This window comes from Lissotriton vulgaris, chromosome 8 (assembly GCF_964263255.1).
Source record: "Lissotriton vulgaris chromosome 8, aLisVul1.2, whole genome shotgun sequence".
NCBI classification, from domain to species: Eukaryota; Metazoa; Chordata; class Amphibia; order Caudata; family Salamandridae; genus Lissotriton; species Lissotriton vulgaris.
Window position 1 is genome coordinate 1,223,676,972 of NC_141696.1, and position 14,908 is coordinate 1,223,691,879.

At 43.8% G+C, this 14,908-nt stretch overlaps 1 protein-coding gene across 1 annotated transcript in view; it reads left to right on the forward strand.

Moving 5' to 3' along the window:
• The first annotated feature begins 312 nt into the window (after positions 1-312).
• The window catches only part of STARD13 (StAR related lipid transfer domain containing 13), a 419,590-nt gene continuing 404,994 nt past the window's right edge, over positions 313-14,908 (forward strand). The window contains exon 1 of the mRNA XM_086935118.1: positions 313-578. Within this exon, the coding sequence (XP_086791244.1) occupies positions 452-578 (127 nt within the window). The 5' untranslated portion in view covers positions 313-451. The remainder of the gene's footprint in view (positions 579-14,908) is intronic.

Here is a 14,908-nt window from a genome sequence, read left to right on the forward strand (position 1 = left end):
TGCCCCCTGTCGGACAGGCTGCTTCCGGTTCAGGCAGCCTTGGGACGTCTGCAGGTAGCGGTTCACCTGGGCTGAGGAGTTCAGCAGCGCCGCAGTCAGGGCTGTCCAAGGTGAAGGAGGCGGGAAGCAGCCGTCTTTATTCCTCTCGGGAAGGGTGGGAGTGACTCTCGGCGCTGTCTGGAGGCCGCGCGCAGGGAGGTGCCGCCTGTCTCGTTCCCGTTACCTCAGTGGTGGGAAGGGGACGAGGAGAAGGGAGGGCGCCGTCTGGGCAGCAGGGATCGAGGCCACTGGCAGAGTCCGTCGGTGCCCGGCTGCAGGGAGGTGCCGTGATGTGAAGCCGAGCACGGACGGCTGCAGGGGCTGCGGACACACCCATGCGCCTCCCTAGCGCGGGGGCAGCCCCAGGGCTCCCAGAGCATCTGCCCGAGGGTTCGGCGGAGGTGTCTCCATCATGTCCGGGAAAAGGAAAACTCCGAGGCAGCAGCAGCTCCGGAGGTCGTTCAGCGAGCAGCTGCGGGACTCCACCACCAAAGCCTGGGACTTGCTGTGGAGAAATGTCCGAGAGAGGCGGCTGGCAGGTCAGTCCTACCGCCCTGTCTGTACCCACATTAAGGCACTGCGTCTACGCGCACAGCGGGCTGCCCGGGCACTGCGCATTCTCAGAGGTCATTTCACACAGGACAAGGCGCTCGCCACTTGCATCGGCGTCAATGCGCGTTAAGATTGCCTAGCACAGTAACACTCAGCGACTTAATGCACTGGGACACTACATACACGATGGAATGTGAAAAAAGAGAGCCAGTGAGTGGCAGGGCATGCACTGGCAGCAGGATAGCGCACTGGCGCGATAGTCGGTGCGCAGCACTCATTGCCACAAGCGAGCCAGGCACAGCTGGTAATGCGCCAGCTTCACAACACTGCCAGGACCTTCAGCGCATAATACCCCCTGCCACGGGAGAGATACGCAGCTCGGTACTTGCACCAGTGTCTGGGCTGTGCCCTAGGACAGCCTAGATCATCTCACTGTGGGCATCCGCAGTAGCATAGTGCATGCAGCGTGTCACTGCCCTCCTCATACCTCCCCACTTGCCCATCTTCTTGGCACTCCGATGGCACGGAGTAGTCCCTGCGACAGCAGATACAGACATCTGGGCTTGTCACCTATGCCAGTCTCTGAGCAGTGCCAGCGGACAGCCGACTACCGCACCATCTCCACCCGCCTGCGACACTGCTCATGTGACCATAGCCCTGTCCCAGGAGAGCTGAGCAGCACAGGAGCAGCACCCAGGAGAGCTGAGCAGCACAGCAAGTGCATGGAGCTGACTGCACCAGTGTCCAGGCGCTATAAGGGCATTCGGTCGCGTAATGCAATGTAATCTGTGAGTTACAAACACGGACACTGGAATTATGTGGCAGGGGAGGGCTAGATTAAGCAGCAAGGAAATGCAAATTGTGCGGCGTAATATAGACATTTTTTGATAGTATTACTTATTTGTGTGGGCTTTGGGTGCACTTCATTAGTATCAGTTTGACACATCTAGCAATAAGCAACAGAAAAGTGCCCAGTCCACCTTAGGAAAGGGCCTTCCACTGCGCGCAACACGTTGCTGCATTTTAAGTAACTTTTGAACCGTTTAAGCTAAAACAACAAAAAAACATTTGTTAAAATCTTCAGATTATAGAGCACATAATGGATTATGTGGCAAATATGACAAATCTAGAATGATGCGAAAAACGCAGGGGCCGCATAATCGCATAATTCCAGTGGCCCTGGTATAAAGCCTCGGTGGCCACAGGGTTCTTTGCGCCGAAGGAATCACTGAACCTGAAAAGAAAGTGAGTTAATCGCCTGCATGCAGCACTCGGTCCTACCAGGATGTCTCCTGCGACCTGCCTATTAGAGACTGCTGCCCAAGGCTGAAAGGGAGACACTCAGTCTTTGGGCACAGAAAGGGTGATAAGTTACCCCTGCTTATCAGAGACCCCCTTCCCCCAGGGCATGGCCCCCTAACCTTTCCACTGCTGTTCAGCAGTCACCCCTACCCTAGGGAGAGGCCAGCCTCTTGCCACTGCTGATGTGTTCAGTCACCCTGTCCGAGTCGAAACTAAGCTCATGGTGGCCTGCGTCAAACTGTTGGCACTGCCAGGGTTATCAGAGACCCTTGGCCATTAGTCACCCCCGCCAGAGGGAGAAAAGCAGATAATGACCCGTACCAGCCTCTGACCACTGCCAGGGCGATCGGTGTCACTGCCTACCAATGACCTCTACCCCTGAGTGGACAGGCAGCTCATTCTCTGTGTCCACCTCTGTGCACTGTCCGCGAGATCAGTGACCACTGCACTTCAATCATCCCTGCACCCGGAACTGGCGGAAAGCCTGGAGCACCGCCAGACTCCGGTGCCCAATGCCCACCTGCCTCAGGAACGCCAAGCACCTCAGTGCCCCGTTGGCGGTGTTCAGCAGGGCCTGTGGTGGATCAAACCACTTTGGGTGCGCGGTGGGCGCGGCTGCCAGTACCCTGCCGCTTCAATCTCCAGTCAGTGGCCCGCCCGCGTGAGCCGCTGTCCAAACGCTGGCACAGCCAGGCACGTCGCGAGCTGTCACCCTGCTGCCCAGCTCCCGTTCTCCAGCCGCACCCTCCCTTGTGTTGCAGCATAGATGGCACCTCTTCCACTTTCAATTGAGCAAGCCGTCCATTGCGTCCTCGGGCTGTCAGTGGGAGAGGAAGGCGTCCTCTTGAAGCCTGCAGACCCTGCTGCGGTCCCGCGCGCGGACGGAGACTCGGCTGGGGTTTTGTTTACAGTTCACAGCCTTGCGCCCCATCTTATCCCCCATCTTTTCAGAAGGACTCCTCTCGGCAGCCGTACCTGACGGCGGGACGGTGCAGGCGCACCGCTGCTTAGAACACACAGACAAACAAGGTGTATACATTTTCTGCCTGGAGCAGAGATGTGGGTGCACAATGGGAAAGGACCGGAGCTGGACCGGAAGCATAAAAAGCCAGAATTTTTTTCACATACTTAGCAAAAATAAAGTAAATTCAGCTCCGCAGATGCACTTGACAAATTTCACATCTTTGCGTCAAAGCTTAATATTACCTATGTGGAGGAATTATTCTTAATAAAAATAATAATAATAACAATACTACTACTGTTACTACTAGTAATAATAATAATAGTAATACGTATGTTTATTATTACGATGTATTACTACCAGAGATAATATGATTAATAACAATAAACTGAGCTTATTGTGTTGTTTTATTATTATAATGAATAATATTGTTATTGTTGTTGTGATTATCATCACTATTACAAATAAGAATAGTCATAACCATCCTTACATCAATCATAACTTTTTTATTTGACGTTTCCCATAGTCCTGGCTATGTCAGTTGAAATGTCAGAGTGCTATACGGTATGATGTGGCATGAACAGAAACAATGCATTTCTCTAATAGTGATGTATATTAGAAAGTGGTAGGTTTTTGAACTTGATTAAAATAAAATCTGGACAGGTGATTCAATTGCATGGGATTGTTGACTATTGACTCTTAGGTACATTTTGTGTAGTGTGCCATTTTCATTGTGACAGTGGAATATTCAGAGATGATGTTTTCCAGGATTTTTACTCTTGATCCTGCCTCAATGTTTTTTGCAATCATCTCCTTAGAGGGGCTATTTGCATGTATTGCACACACTTTTTCAAAGTAATCTCAGTGGTATTTGAGGTATCCTGCAAATTGCCTTAACGTTTGAGGTGTGGTTGCCTGCAACGCTTGTATTTTCAGGTGTCTTGCCTTGTAGTAAGCTTGAATCGTAAGATTTGTTTCAAGGTGATCCAGACATGACTCAAGTTATGGGGGCACTCTGAGGAATTTAATAAAGACCAATGGTGTCCTCAAAATCCCTTGGTCACAATATATCTCAAAATGGTGTAGGAGATTGGGGCTGAGCAGGCTGTGGTATAGCCCCGAGAACATCTGAACGTCTGAGGCTGCTGAACTTAAAACGAGGCATTGGGCCTCCCTGCATGACCAACAATTAACAACGGCTTCTTTAGGTTGTTTGACCAATCAGTTCCTTGAATTTAAGCTTATCCCAAAGTTTGAAGTTTTTCTTGATATAATTTCGCCTCCCCTGGCCAAAAGTCTGTTTGTGAGATTTTGGTTGGGTAGTTTACCAATAAAAACCTTTACAAGTAAGTGGGCAACAGAGCGAAATTCAGATAAATGCCCTGCTTATTGTCAGTACCTGAGATGGAGGAACACGTTTTGTTTTTCTGCCCATAATACCTTGGACACCACAGGAAATGGATATGCCATGTCTGTTTAAACCTGAAGGTTAATCCTTACAAAATTGTGCACAGAATTTTAAAAACAGACACCTCGGAAGTAATAGTTTTTTCTGTAAGTCGCTTTTTAGCCAATGTTTGGCACAAACCCTCTAACGTTGTACTCTAGTGAGAGGAAGACTATATTATTTCCATCTTTATCTTACTATTTGTGAACTGGGAAAAACGTTTACACCAAAAAAAAGAAAAAAAAGGATTGAATTCTGTTAGCTGGGGTTCCTGTGCTCTCTTCAGTTAGATTATAGCACTGGACTCTGATAAAGCTAAGTAAGGATATATTAGTCCCCTGCTAGATCTGCGAAATTTGCACAGATACTGTGTCAGAAAAATACCGCTGTGCCTTTGATATTACAATTGATGTTTTATTTTTATCAGATTTTTTAAACCTGAGAACATTTGAAAGGTGTCCTTTACTCTTTTTGCATTTTATACTGTATGAATAGTATTTTATACTTTTAAAGATATATTTGTTTTTTTAATTTGTGCGCTTTGATGGTTCTTGGTAAACCAAATAAAGCTTATTTGACTGACTGACTCGAGTTAACACTCTACCTAACTAGTTTGAATCCTTTAAAATCTTTGAATTTGCCCATGGTGTCTGTTTGGCAGGTATTTGTTGATCTCTTTTTAGAAGCTAGAGAAAGAAGGGTCTTTCTTGATCTTTGGTGGAATGCTGTACCATATCCATGGTGTAGCGCAAGGCAAGAACTATGACTTTAATATTTATTTATAGAACTCTGGGATTTCTACTCTGAGGATGTCTTTATTTCACGATTTTCTTTTATCTTCTACACTTTTAGGCCCTAATTACAAAAGGCAGATTTTTACTGAGAGTTATAAGTCCAAGTGGATTCTGCCACTCACAGTTATGAGTATCTCCGGTTCTAGGATTATCAGGACTGCAAAGCACACAAACCCAATAACTTGGGGTCTGGAGACACCAATCCTTTAAACATGCTGTGTGGTCAGCAGTGCAGCTCGGCCCCTTTCCGACCCCTGTTGCAGCACCAGAAAGAAGACAATGCTCCCCTCTGACAAGCTAAAGCCTGCCTGTTATGTTATGCATTTTGTTATGTTTGAATTGGTTAAGCTAGAGTTCTCCGTTTGTTAGCACAAACTCTTAAGAATCTGGAATTTAGATATGTTTTCCTTTGGGTGGTGAGAATCATGGAGGGCAGTTGCCTGGAGGATTCTGAGCAGCTAGCAATGCTATGCCAGTGGGTGTTTCAGGACTGGAATAAACTTACCTTAAAAGTGAAGAAGTGCAGTGGATTTACTTTACAAGATTGGCGACTAGGTCCTGGAACAGCAATCAAACCTAAGTGAGGATTCTCAAGTGTTTCTCTTCATTTTATTTATTGTCCGTATTATTGCTTGAACAATTTCACACTGCTTATTTTACTGATTAGTGGCATATATTTTACCTACCATCACAATATGACCCTCCCACTGCGTCTGTGTATTTTTCTTGTGTGCAAATACCTGGATAGTGGTTGTCGGTCATCGTTTCAAGGTGTGTGGCATCGTTAGCGTTATTTGAATTACCCATCTGGGTAACAGAATCACCTTCAGGACCTCAACAAGACATTGAGCTCTTTGTTTGCCTGCAGCTCTGTCTGCGTTCAGTTTCCCTTAACACTGAAGTCTTAACGCATGACATTACAAGGCGAGCAACACACTGCATACCGTTATCAGGATTTCACGCAACGTGCTGCCATCTTTATTTGGGAAGATTTCTTCAGTGAGTGACACCGACTCTGATTTAAAGTGTACTTATTATTCGCCTCCTACCGGTATTACCGTTCGGCGATTTAATGCAAGAATGCACATAATACATCCTACGAATTATTGAGGTAGTAAGATTTTCTTTTCTTGTGCATATCAACTTATCTCATCAATCATAATCATTTATTCCACTATGTCTTCACAGAACAATTCTCTAGCTCTAACACAACCGTTCTGGCTTGCTGGTTGTCAACCATGTATGAAGCGGGCAGTATCGAAAGCATATTTTCTTAATCAACTAGCAACTATTAACTAAGTGGGAAAATTTCACCTAATAAGAATTTTCTTTTACACTCATTTGGTCTACTCTAGAAGGTTTAGAGGTTTATGAAAATATGTATAAGAGTGCATGAAGTGGGGATACAAGTGTGTTTGTGAGAGCTATTAATGATTTTGATACCTACTTTGCTCCTAATGTTTGATTAGGAATTATAAAGTATAATCTTTTTTTCAACAGAAACAGTGATGAGTATGTTGCTGCTCTCAAGAATGTATCTATTGATTGTAAATTTGGCAACTTACAAGAAGATCTTATTAGAGATCAGGTTGTTATGCACACTTGAGATCAAACTATTCAGGAGAGGTTATAGATAAGTGGAGGTGTAGAGTTTAAAGACATTTTGGCCAAGGTTATGAAATCTGAATTGTGTAGCAGTAGTGCTAAAGCAATAAAAAGCAGTGTGAAAGATACGTATGATGAGGAGGTAGGGAAAGTTAAGGGTAATGATGAAAAAAACTCCAAACAGCTCAAGTCACTAAAAGAATCTCAGGTGTTATCGATGTGATAGTAAATCACATTTAGTGTACAGTAAGTCTTACCCTGTTTAAAACAAAAATGTTCTTATTTTGGTGCGGTAGGAAATTTTCTAAAGTGCGCAGAAAGATAAGCAAAATAAATGTATCAATGATGTCAGTTCTAACATGGAAGAAGATTTCAGTCAGATAAATAATATTACAGACAGTAAAGACTCATTAGTGTTGAATATATCCGGTCAAGATATTAAGAGAAAGAAACCTTTATGTGCTATGAGGATTGGGGGTATCAATGTCAATATGTATGCGGATTCTGGGTTTCCGTATACAATTGTTAACGAAGAGGTATGGCATAATATGTACGTTCATTAATTTGGTGCGAAACTTAATGGACCAGACATAAATCCTCAGGGTTTCAATGGAGAAAGGATAGAGTTGTTGCGCTACATAATATTTGGTTTTAGATTCGAAAATAGAAAAACAATTAGCAAATTATACATTGCAAAAAATGGTCCCTGCCTTGATCCTAAGATGGTTTGACCAAGGACATGTACATATTATTTTGAACCCCAATAATCCTGAACCTGGTATGTTTGATTGTGGGTGAAGGTGAATCTATTGGTATCTACATGCTAAGTAAATCCCCCAATGTCTTTAATTGGTAACATTTGAAATGTGTTAGATTTTCAATACAAAATAGCCTTAAAGGAAGGAGCGATGCCCAAAGTCCATAGAGCCAGGAACATTCCCATTCTTTTGAGGGAAGAAATTGAGAAGGAATTAGAAAAATTGGTCAAGGCTGATAGTGTAGAGGCAATAGTCATCTGAATGGATCTCACCTGTGGTGTTTGCTCGATGCAGTACTGGCAACATTAGGTTATGCATGGACTTGTGCTATTTGAACAGCAACATTTTGGCAAAACCAATTCTCTTTTCCCAAAATTTCCGAGTTATTAATCTTGGTGAATGGGGCAAAGTGTGTTTCAACCTTTGATCTCTCTGTCTCTTCCCACTACATTTTTTTACATGATGAATGTAAACAGTACACAGCCTTTATCACACCATTTGAGTGTTATCAGCATAAAAGGATGCCCTTTGGTCTTGCATCCGCTGCTGCTGTTATTGAAAGATTGATGCACCAATGTTTTGAGAATTGAAGAATGTCAATTGTTTTTAAGATGAAATAATACATGGAGAGGATAAGAAAGAACACGATGAAGTGTTACAGAATGTTTTGAGCATTTTATATGTTAAAGAGCTTAATGGTAGAATATTCTAAATGTAAATTGTCTGTCCAGTCAGTTATTTATCTTAGCCATGTGTTGTGTGAAAATGGCATCAAGCTTAAACCCATTTTGCTGGTAGCAATGCTCAATGCTTCTGCACCTACTAACAAGGATGAAGTGAGCTCTTTCCTAGGATTGGCTGAATATTATGCTAAAAATGTAAATATGTTTGCACATAAAACATTCAATAGCAGGTATTAATGGAAGAAAAGATCTAAATGTTTCTGGAGCAAAGAATGTCAAAGTGCTTTTGATGATGTAAACAATTATATTACTAAGGCTACTGCTTCAAAAAGTTGTGATCCTGAATTGCTGAGTATTGTGCTAACAATGGCAGTAACAAAGGTCTGGGGGAGTGGTAATGGAAAAGGAAGGAAGGGAACTCACAATAACTTTTGATTACCGTGCTTTGACTCAGGCAGAGGAAAGTTATTCAGTAATTAAAATTTGTGTGGGCGTTGGAACATTTCACATTGTTTATTTGGACTAAACTGTGTATTTTACGCAGTGATCACAAACCTTTGTTCAAGTTATAAACCACTGAAGGTATGACCATGGCATCACCAAGAATTGCAAGAATGTCCATTACACTGCAAGGTTCTCTCTATAGTGTGAAATACGTTCAGGTGAAGAAAAGTGTCACAGCAGATTTTCTGTCCAGAATGCCTGTAGATGTTAAGGAAACTACAGAAAATGATTGGGATGATTATCAAATTGCTTTAGTACATGTTCATGGAATGCCTGCCTTTAATAAATGTGAATGGAAAGAGGAGTGCATTAAAGATAAGGTGATGCAACAAGTTAAGACGTTTGTGATGAACGGTTGGCCAAATAAGTGTGACCGAGATAATTCTTTGAAATACGTGGGAAGTTAGAAAGGTACTGACAGTAGACTGTTAATTGTTGAAAAAAGGGGCTAAAGTGGCACCACCACACACTTTAAAAATGAATACCATCAGATCGTGTCATGAGGTGCACTATGGTATTGTTAAAATTAAGAGGATGTCAAGAGATGGTATTGGTGACCTGGTATGGATATATGTATAGAAAGGTTTGTAAGGAATTTTGTTGCATGTTCAAATACCAATAGGACCGTATCCACTTAGAAACCAAACATGTGGGAGCCATTTATTTAAAAAAAAAACTGGGAAACTGTACCAATTGATAACATTGGCCCTATTAGTGCCAGATCTAAGTTTATCAACACCTTTATTAATACTTTTTCTAGATGACCTGTAGTGAAAGCATTGAGTAAGGTTGATACTGATTCTGTATTGATAGTTTTGGACAAAACAATTGTGGATGAGAGGTTTCCTACTCACGTTATCAGTGACAATGGAGTCCAATTTACTTATAGTAAAGCAAAAGGTTATTTTACGAACATTGGTACTACACGCTTTACAGTCTTAAAAGGATTAGTATGATTGAGCGTTTTGATATAGTTTTTAAGGGTGCTATTCTGTTAGCCAATATCAATAATGAGGATTGGGAATTGAGAGCCTAAAAATGGTATGGACATACAGGACTTCGGTCAACAATGTGCTAGGTATTACCCTTTTTGCAAGTGATGTGGAGTAGAGCTGCCAGAAGTAAAAGTAATTCTGATTGGTTGGTAAGATCTACTGAGGATGGAGTTTCTATTGAAGAGGTAGGAACAAGGATTGTGATCACTGCCAAGTAAACGGAGCTATCCAGATTTTCTGTCAGCGCTGGGACGCTCTCGGGCAGCCATGCGCTTTAAAAATCTCATTCCATTCCATTCCATATGACTCAAGTGGAGGTGTTGCAAAGCCCAATGTAGAGATTGGCATGTAGGTTAAGGTCACAAAACCTTGGAGAGTACGTAAGGGGAGTCCGTTTTTTGCACCCATGAGAATTGTTAAGATTCTTCGCAATGCAGTGCACTTAAGTGATGGCAAAGTGTGTCATTTAAAAATAATTGCAATTTTGACAGGTGATGTGAATGTTTATAAAAAAAAAGCTAATTGAGGTATGAGCCAAACAGTTTCAGAGGATATTGATGAAGATAGTGGGCGAAATAATCCCAGAGTTGAAGAGAGTGAGGATGTGCGTATTAATTCAGGTGGTAATTTGGTGGATGCTGAGACAGAGGCATCTCAGGATGAGGTTGGTCAAGCTCTGGAGAGCAAGGATCAAGATATGAGGAAGGTGGCGAGTGGTGATTTGGATACTGAGAAAGTAGTAATTTGAAAATTGAGAAATCCCAAGAAAGGTATGGACAAGAACATGATAACCAAAGGATAAGAAATAAACCTAAATGGTTAGCTGATTATATCTGTTAACTAGAATTCTTGTTCTGTATTCATCCACGTATTACTCTAATCCAGTGTATTGTTTTCTCTCTATTATCGAGTAAGTCACATTTAGTATATTGTATTTCAGCAGTATTGTAATCCTTTATGAAATTATTGTTTTATATATTTTCTATATTCATAGTATTTCTTTTTGTTTTGTCTATTTTGTTTACCTATTTTTGTTTTGATTTATTTTGTGTAAAGGGGCCGATATGTTATGTTATACATTTTGTTATGTGTTAATTGGTTTAGGTGGTTTTCAGTTTGTTAGCACAAACTCTGAAGAATCTGAAATTTAGAACTGTTTTCCTTTGTGTGGTAGGAAGCCTGGATGGCAGTTGCTTGCAGGATACTGAGCAGCTAGAAGTGCTATATTACCGGGGTTTCAGGACTGGAATAAACTTTCTTTAAAAGTCAAGAAGTGCAGTGGGTTTACTTTGCTCTGCTTTCTAATCCCCAGCCCCCCAGACCACTTTCCTGCGCTCTCCCACCAGCCCTCCCGCTGACACTTTCCACCTGCGCTGAGCAGGTTTAAACTGTGAGTGTTTTTCTCCCCAGAGTCGTAAAGAAATGCATGAATTACTGGATTCTTCAGTTATCCCAAAATCCAGGGAAAAACGTTGTAATTGCTCGATTTGGTGTGGGAATACCAGCCGGATTTAGAGATTCATAATAAGTGTCTTTGTGTTAAGTATGAACGAGTGTTATGACGAGTACAATAATGCCCCAGTTTGGAACATAATACATGCTGCTCTTAGCACGCACTACCTATCCCTTCGTCGCCAGTTTAGTGTTTTAACTACAGATGTTGTGTCTTCTATCCTCTTGGTGGTTGAGACTATTCCAGCTGCTGAATCCAGTGCTCCTTTCAGAGACATGAGGCTAGATGTCTGAGTTAGGCAGTCAATTGGTCTAATCTAGCAAGAATTAGGCTTTATACTAGCGGATCAGCACTGCTATTTTTCCTGGAGATAATTTCAGGGTATAGCAGTTGGAAACGGATTTCCATGACATTAAATTGCCAATTGTTGTTTTTGGATTGTTTAACTCTGCCTGTTGGTTTTCAGTCTTTTTTTCCTTTTAATTTAACCAGCAGAATTGGCCTTTTTCATCAGGATCAATAAACCAGAGATTTCTATGCTGCAGCGAGATCAGTATATATTAATCAGTCCGCCCAGCACACCTACCCTTTCCCTTTCCGCAGGGCGCCATGTTAGGTTCCTCTAAATGCAGGACTTTCCAACCTGAAATGAAAGCTTGGAAGGTGGTGTAGCTGAAGTAACACAGGTCAGCCAGGCCCGCAGCTTTCTGTGGATTCCCAGCACGTGCTGTAGTGTCAGCAGAGGCTTCAACCTGTGTACACACACTCTGACGAATGGCAGGGACGCCTGCCCGGCAGAGCTCTCAGGTTAACCACTGCCTGGACTGGTGCCCGCACAACATAAACGAAGGGTGCGTGCTGACGGCCCCTTTTGTGCTTTCTGCCAAGCCTGCCCGGGCTTCACCACAAACTTCACTGCCTCAACACGTGCCCTTTGAAGTAAACAAACGAGCGCCCGTCGGGGAGACGTTCAAAGTCAAACACAACAGACTGCACGAGCCTGGAAACGTGGAGGAGACGGGTAAGAGCTTCATGGAGTGTCAGTGTTCGTGGCAGAGCGCAGCTGTGACCCTCGGCGTGCGTGCCAGACTCACTGGGGTTACTTCATAGAGGTTAGGACGTTTCGTGGTCGATTTTTGGACCAGCGAGTCTGGGTACCCTGCTGGTCAACAGCTCTTCGCGGGTGTCTGTTTCTTGCGGCTTTGGAGCACGTGGTTAATTTTTGTTAGGGCTTCTGCTGCCCTTGAATCGACCCGTGGCCCCTGCCGAGCTTGCATCTGTGCCCTCTGCTCTACAGCGTTTTATTTGCAAAGCGCAAACACGATTAGGGCATGTGAACATACCTCTTCAGCTTGTAAATTAACTCAGAAATACATTTCAGTGAAACAGGTGCTTTTCTGACAAATGCAAATGTTTGAACAGAAATAAAGTGCAAAGCGAGGAATCTATTTAAGGAAAGCTGAATCTGCAGGCAGAGACGCTGCACACGACCACATAACACAAGCATTGCAAACTAAATAGGGTATACTTATTTAAAACTAATGTCTACAGCAATGGAAAAAAAGAAACCAAAATATTGCTTCCAAATAAGCCTGGGTGGAGTATGCGGAAGTGGCACTCCGCGGAGTTCCATGGAGTTAAAAAGAAAATCTGTGGAACTGCACTCCGCCCCAGTCCCACCGAATATGGAAAAAAAGGGTTAAAAAACACACTTACCATCTCTCTCGCGTCTGCCGGCCGCCCTACTCCTCGCCGTGGTGTCTTTACGATGCAGCCGTCCTCCTTCTCGTTGCCCATTGCAACCCCCTACGTTTTACGTCTTACATGAACTGCAGTTCATGCAAGACGTAAAACGTAGGGGGTTGCGACGGGCAATGAGGAGGACGGTGGCAATGAGGAAACACCACGCGAGGAGTAGGGTGGCCCGCAGATGCGAGAAAGCAGGTAAGTGGGCTTTTTTACCCTTTTTTTGGGCCCAGTGGCACAGGGGCTGATGGTCGTCCTCTGCTCCGGCAAGGATTTGTAGTTTTGCCTCCACTTCCTGTTCCCAGCGGAGCGCTGAGTTGGTAAACCTCCGTAAACTCCGCTGGCGGATCAGGGTACGGTGCCCGGGGTTACTTCCAATATACAATTCAAATTAAATAGGAATGTAAAGTGTTATGATTTGTATTTATTGAGAGGTAAAATATTTCCTCATGTATTGCAATGCAAGCTGTCCATAGGAGGTGGAATGATACACCAAACAGCCAATAGCATGACGGCAGAGAGGCATGCTTCTGTGGGCAGGCCTGGACTGGCCATAGCGGGCACCGGGCAATCCCCCGGTGCGCCGCACGGGTTGGGGCCGGTTTTGGGCCCCTGGGGGCTGTTTTTGTTACAGGGTCGTTTTCGGCCCTGTACCAAAATCTGTCGAAAACCGGCCCCGGCAAAAAGCTCGGCGGCACCTCCAACTCTTTTACGTAACTTGGACATGCCACATTCTGCTCATGGGAAAGATGTAGCTAGAACTAACTTTCTGTACAGTTCTTTGGCATTACCGGTGAATTATCATTACTGTTATTTTTCACCAAATGTAATTATCCTTGAAATGACCTATTGTAGCTAATCTGCATTGACCTGTGCTATGCACCTGCTTGGGTTAGCGGCTTGACTTCTAAGGGTTCGTTTTCCCTGTGTGAATTGCCTCTCAGGTGGGATGTATGACGTTAGAAAGCATACATTTATATCGAGGTACATTACATAGCGGTTTTTACAACGCAAGTTGTTACAATGACTTGCGTTGGAGGGCGCTCGACTTAGGAGTAGTATAATTTGCTATTCCAACTCCAGTCTACGTACAATAGGGAAGGTGTTGGATAGTACATTTTACTACTCCTTGTCCTAGAGCGCCATCCAGCGCAAGTCGTTGTAATGACTTGAGTTTTGTATAAAATAAAGAGCTACTAATGAGCTTTCAAATGTGTATGGCTTATACATTTTAAGGAAAAAGATAGTTTGAACAGGTAGCAGCATTGGCATTGTTTTTGTTGTATTGTGTATTAGGCTCGGCCTTGCTGATCAGAGCGATACCCGTTCCGGGTTCCAGTTCAATGTAATCTAAACACAACAAAGAGCATTTGGAGAAGTGTGGCTCACTGGTTAGAGGAGGCAGACCTGGAAGCAGAGGTCAGAAGCAGAAGCAGAGGTCAGCCCGGGACCAGGGTTTAATTCCCGGCTCGGCGGGGTCTTGAGTCCTAAAAAAAATGTCCATGGACTCGACAATTCTCGCTCCGGTGCCTACTCGATTCACGGGTTCACACTCTGCGACTCTGGGCAATAGCTTGCTTAATCTCCACAACGGCCCCTCGCGGCGGGATGCCTGGCTTTCACCTTGCGGATACCCTGCCGGGGTTATCTCACAGGGGAATACCAGGACGGGTCCCCTAAGCAAGCGCTTAGAGACCGGTTGGTGATTTGCGCATATAAATTCCTGTACATATATAAATTCCTGTACATTTACATTTATCACTTTACCAGACAGAATTCTTCACGTGGTAGGTTGGCATTACTCATCAAACCAAATTCCTGATACAAAGACAGGTCTATTGTGTTCCCCTTTTGGTAAGGCGGCTTTAAGTTATCCCTGTATTCAACCAATAGTATACTGTAACAGTGTAACGATCATGTAATAGCGCACTCGCTGTAAGACCGTGAGCCTGAATTCCCAAGGATCCCAGATGTCTCCAATGACTTCTTGGTGTCACTCCTGGCTTTTTAGTCAGAGCTTATTGATCATATTTATCAATAAAGTGTGACCTTTTGACTGTGGCTTCCTT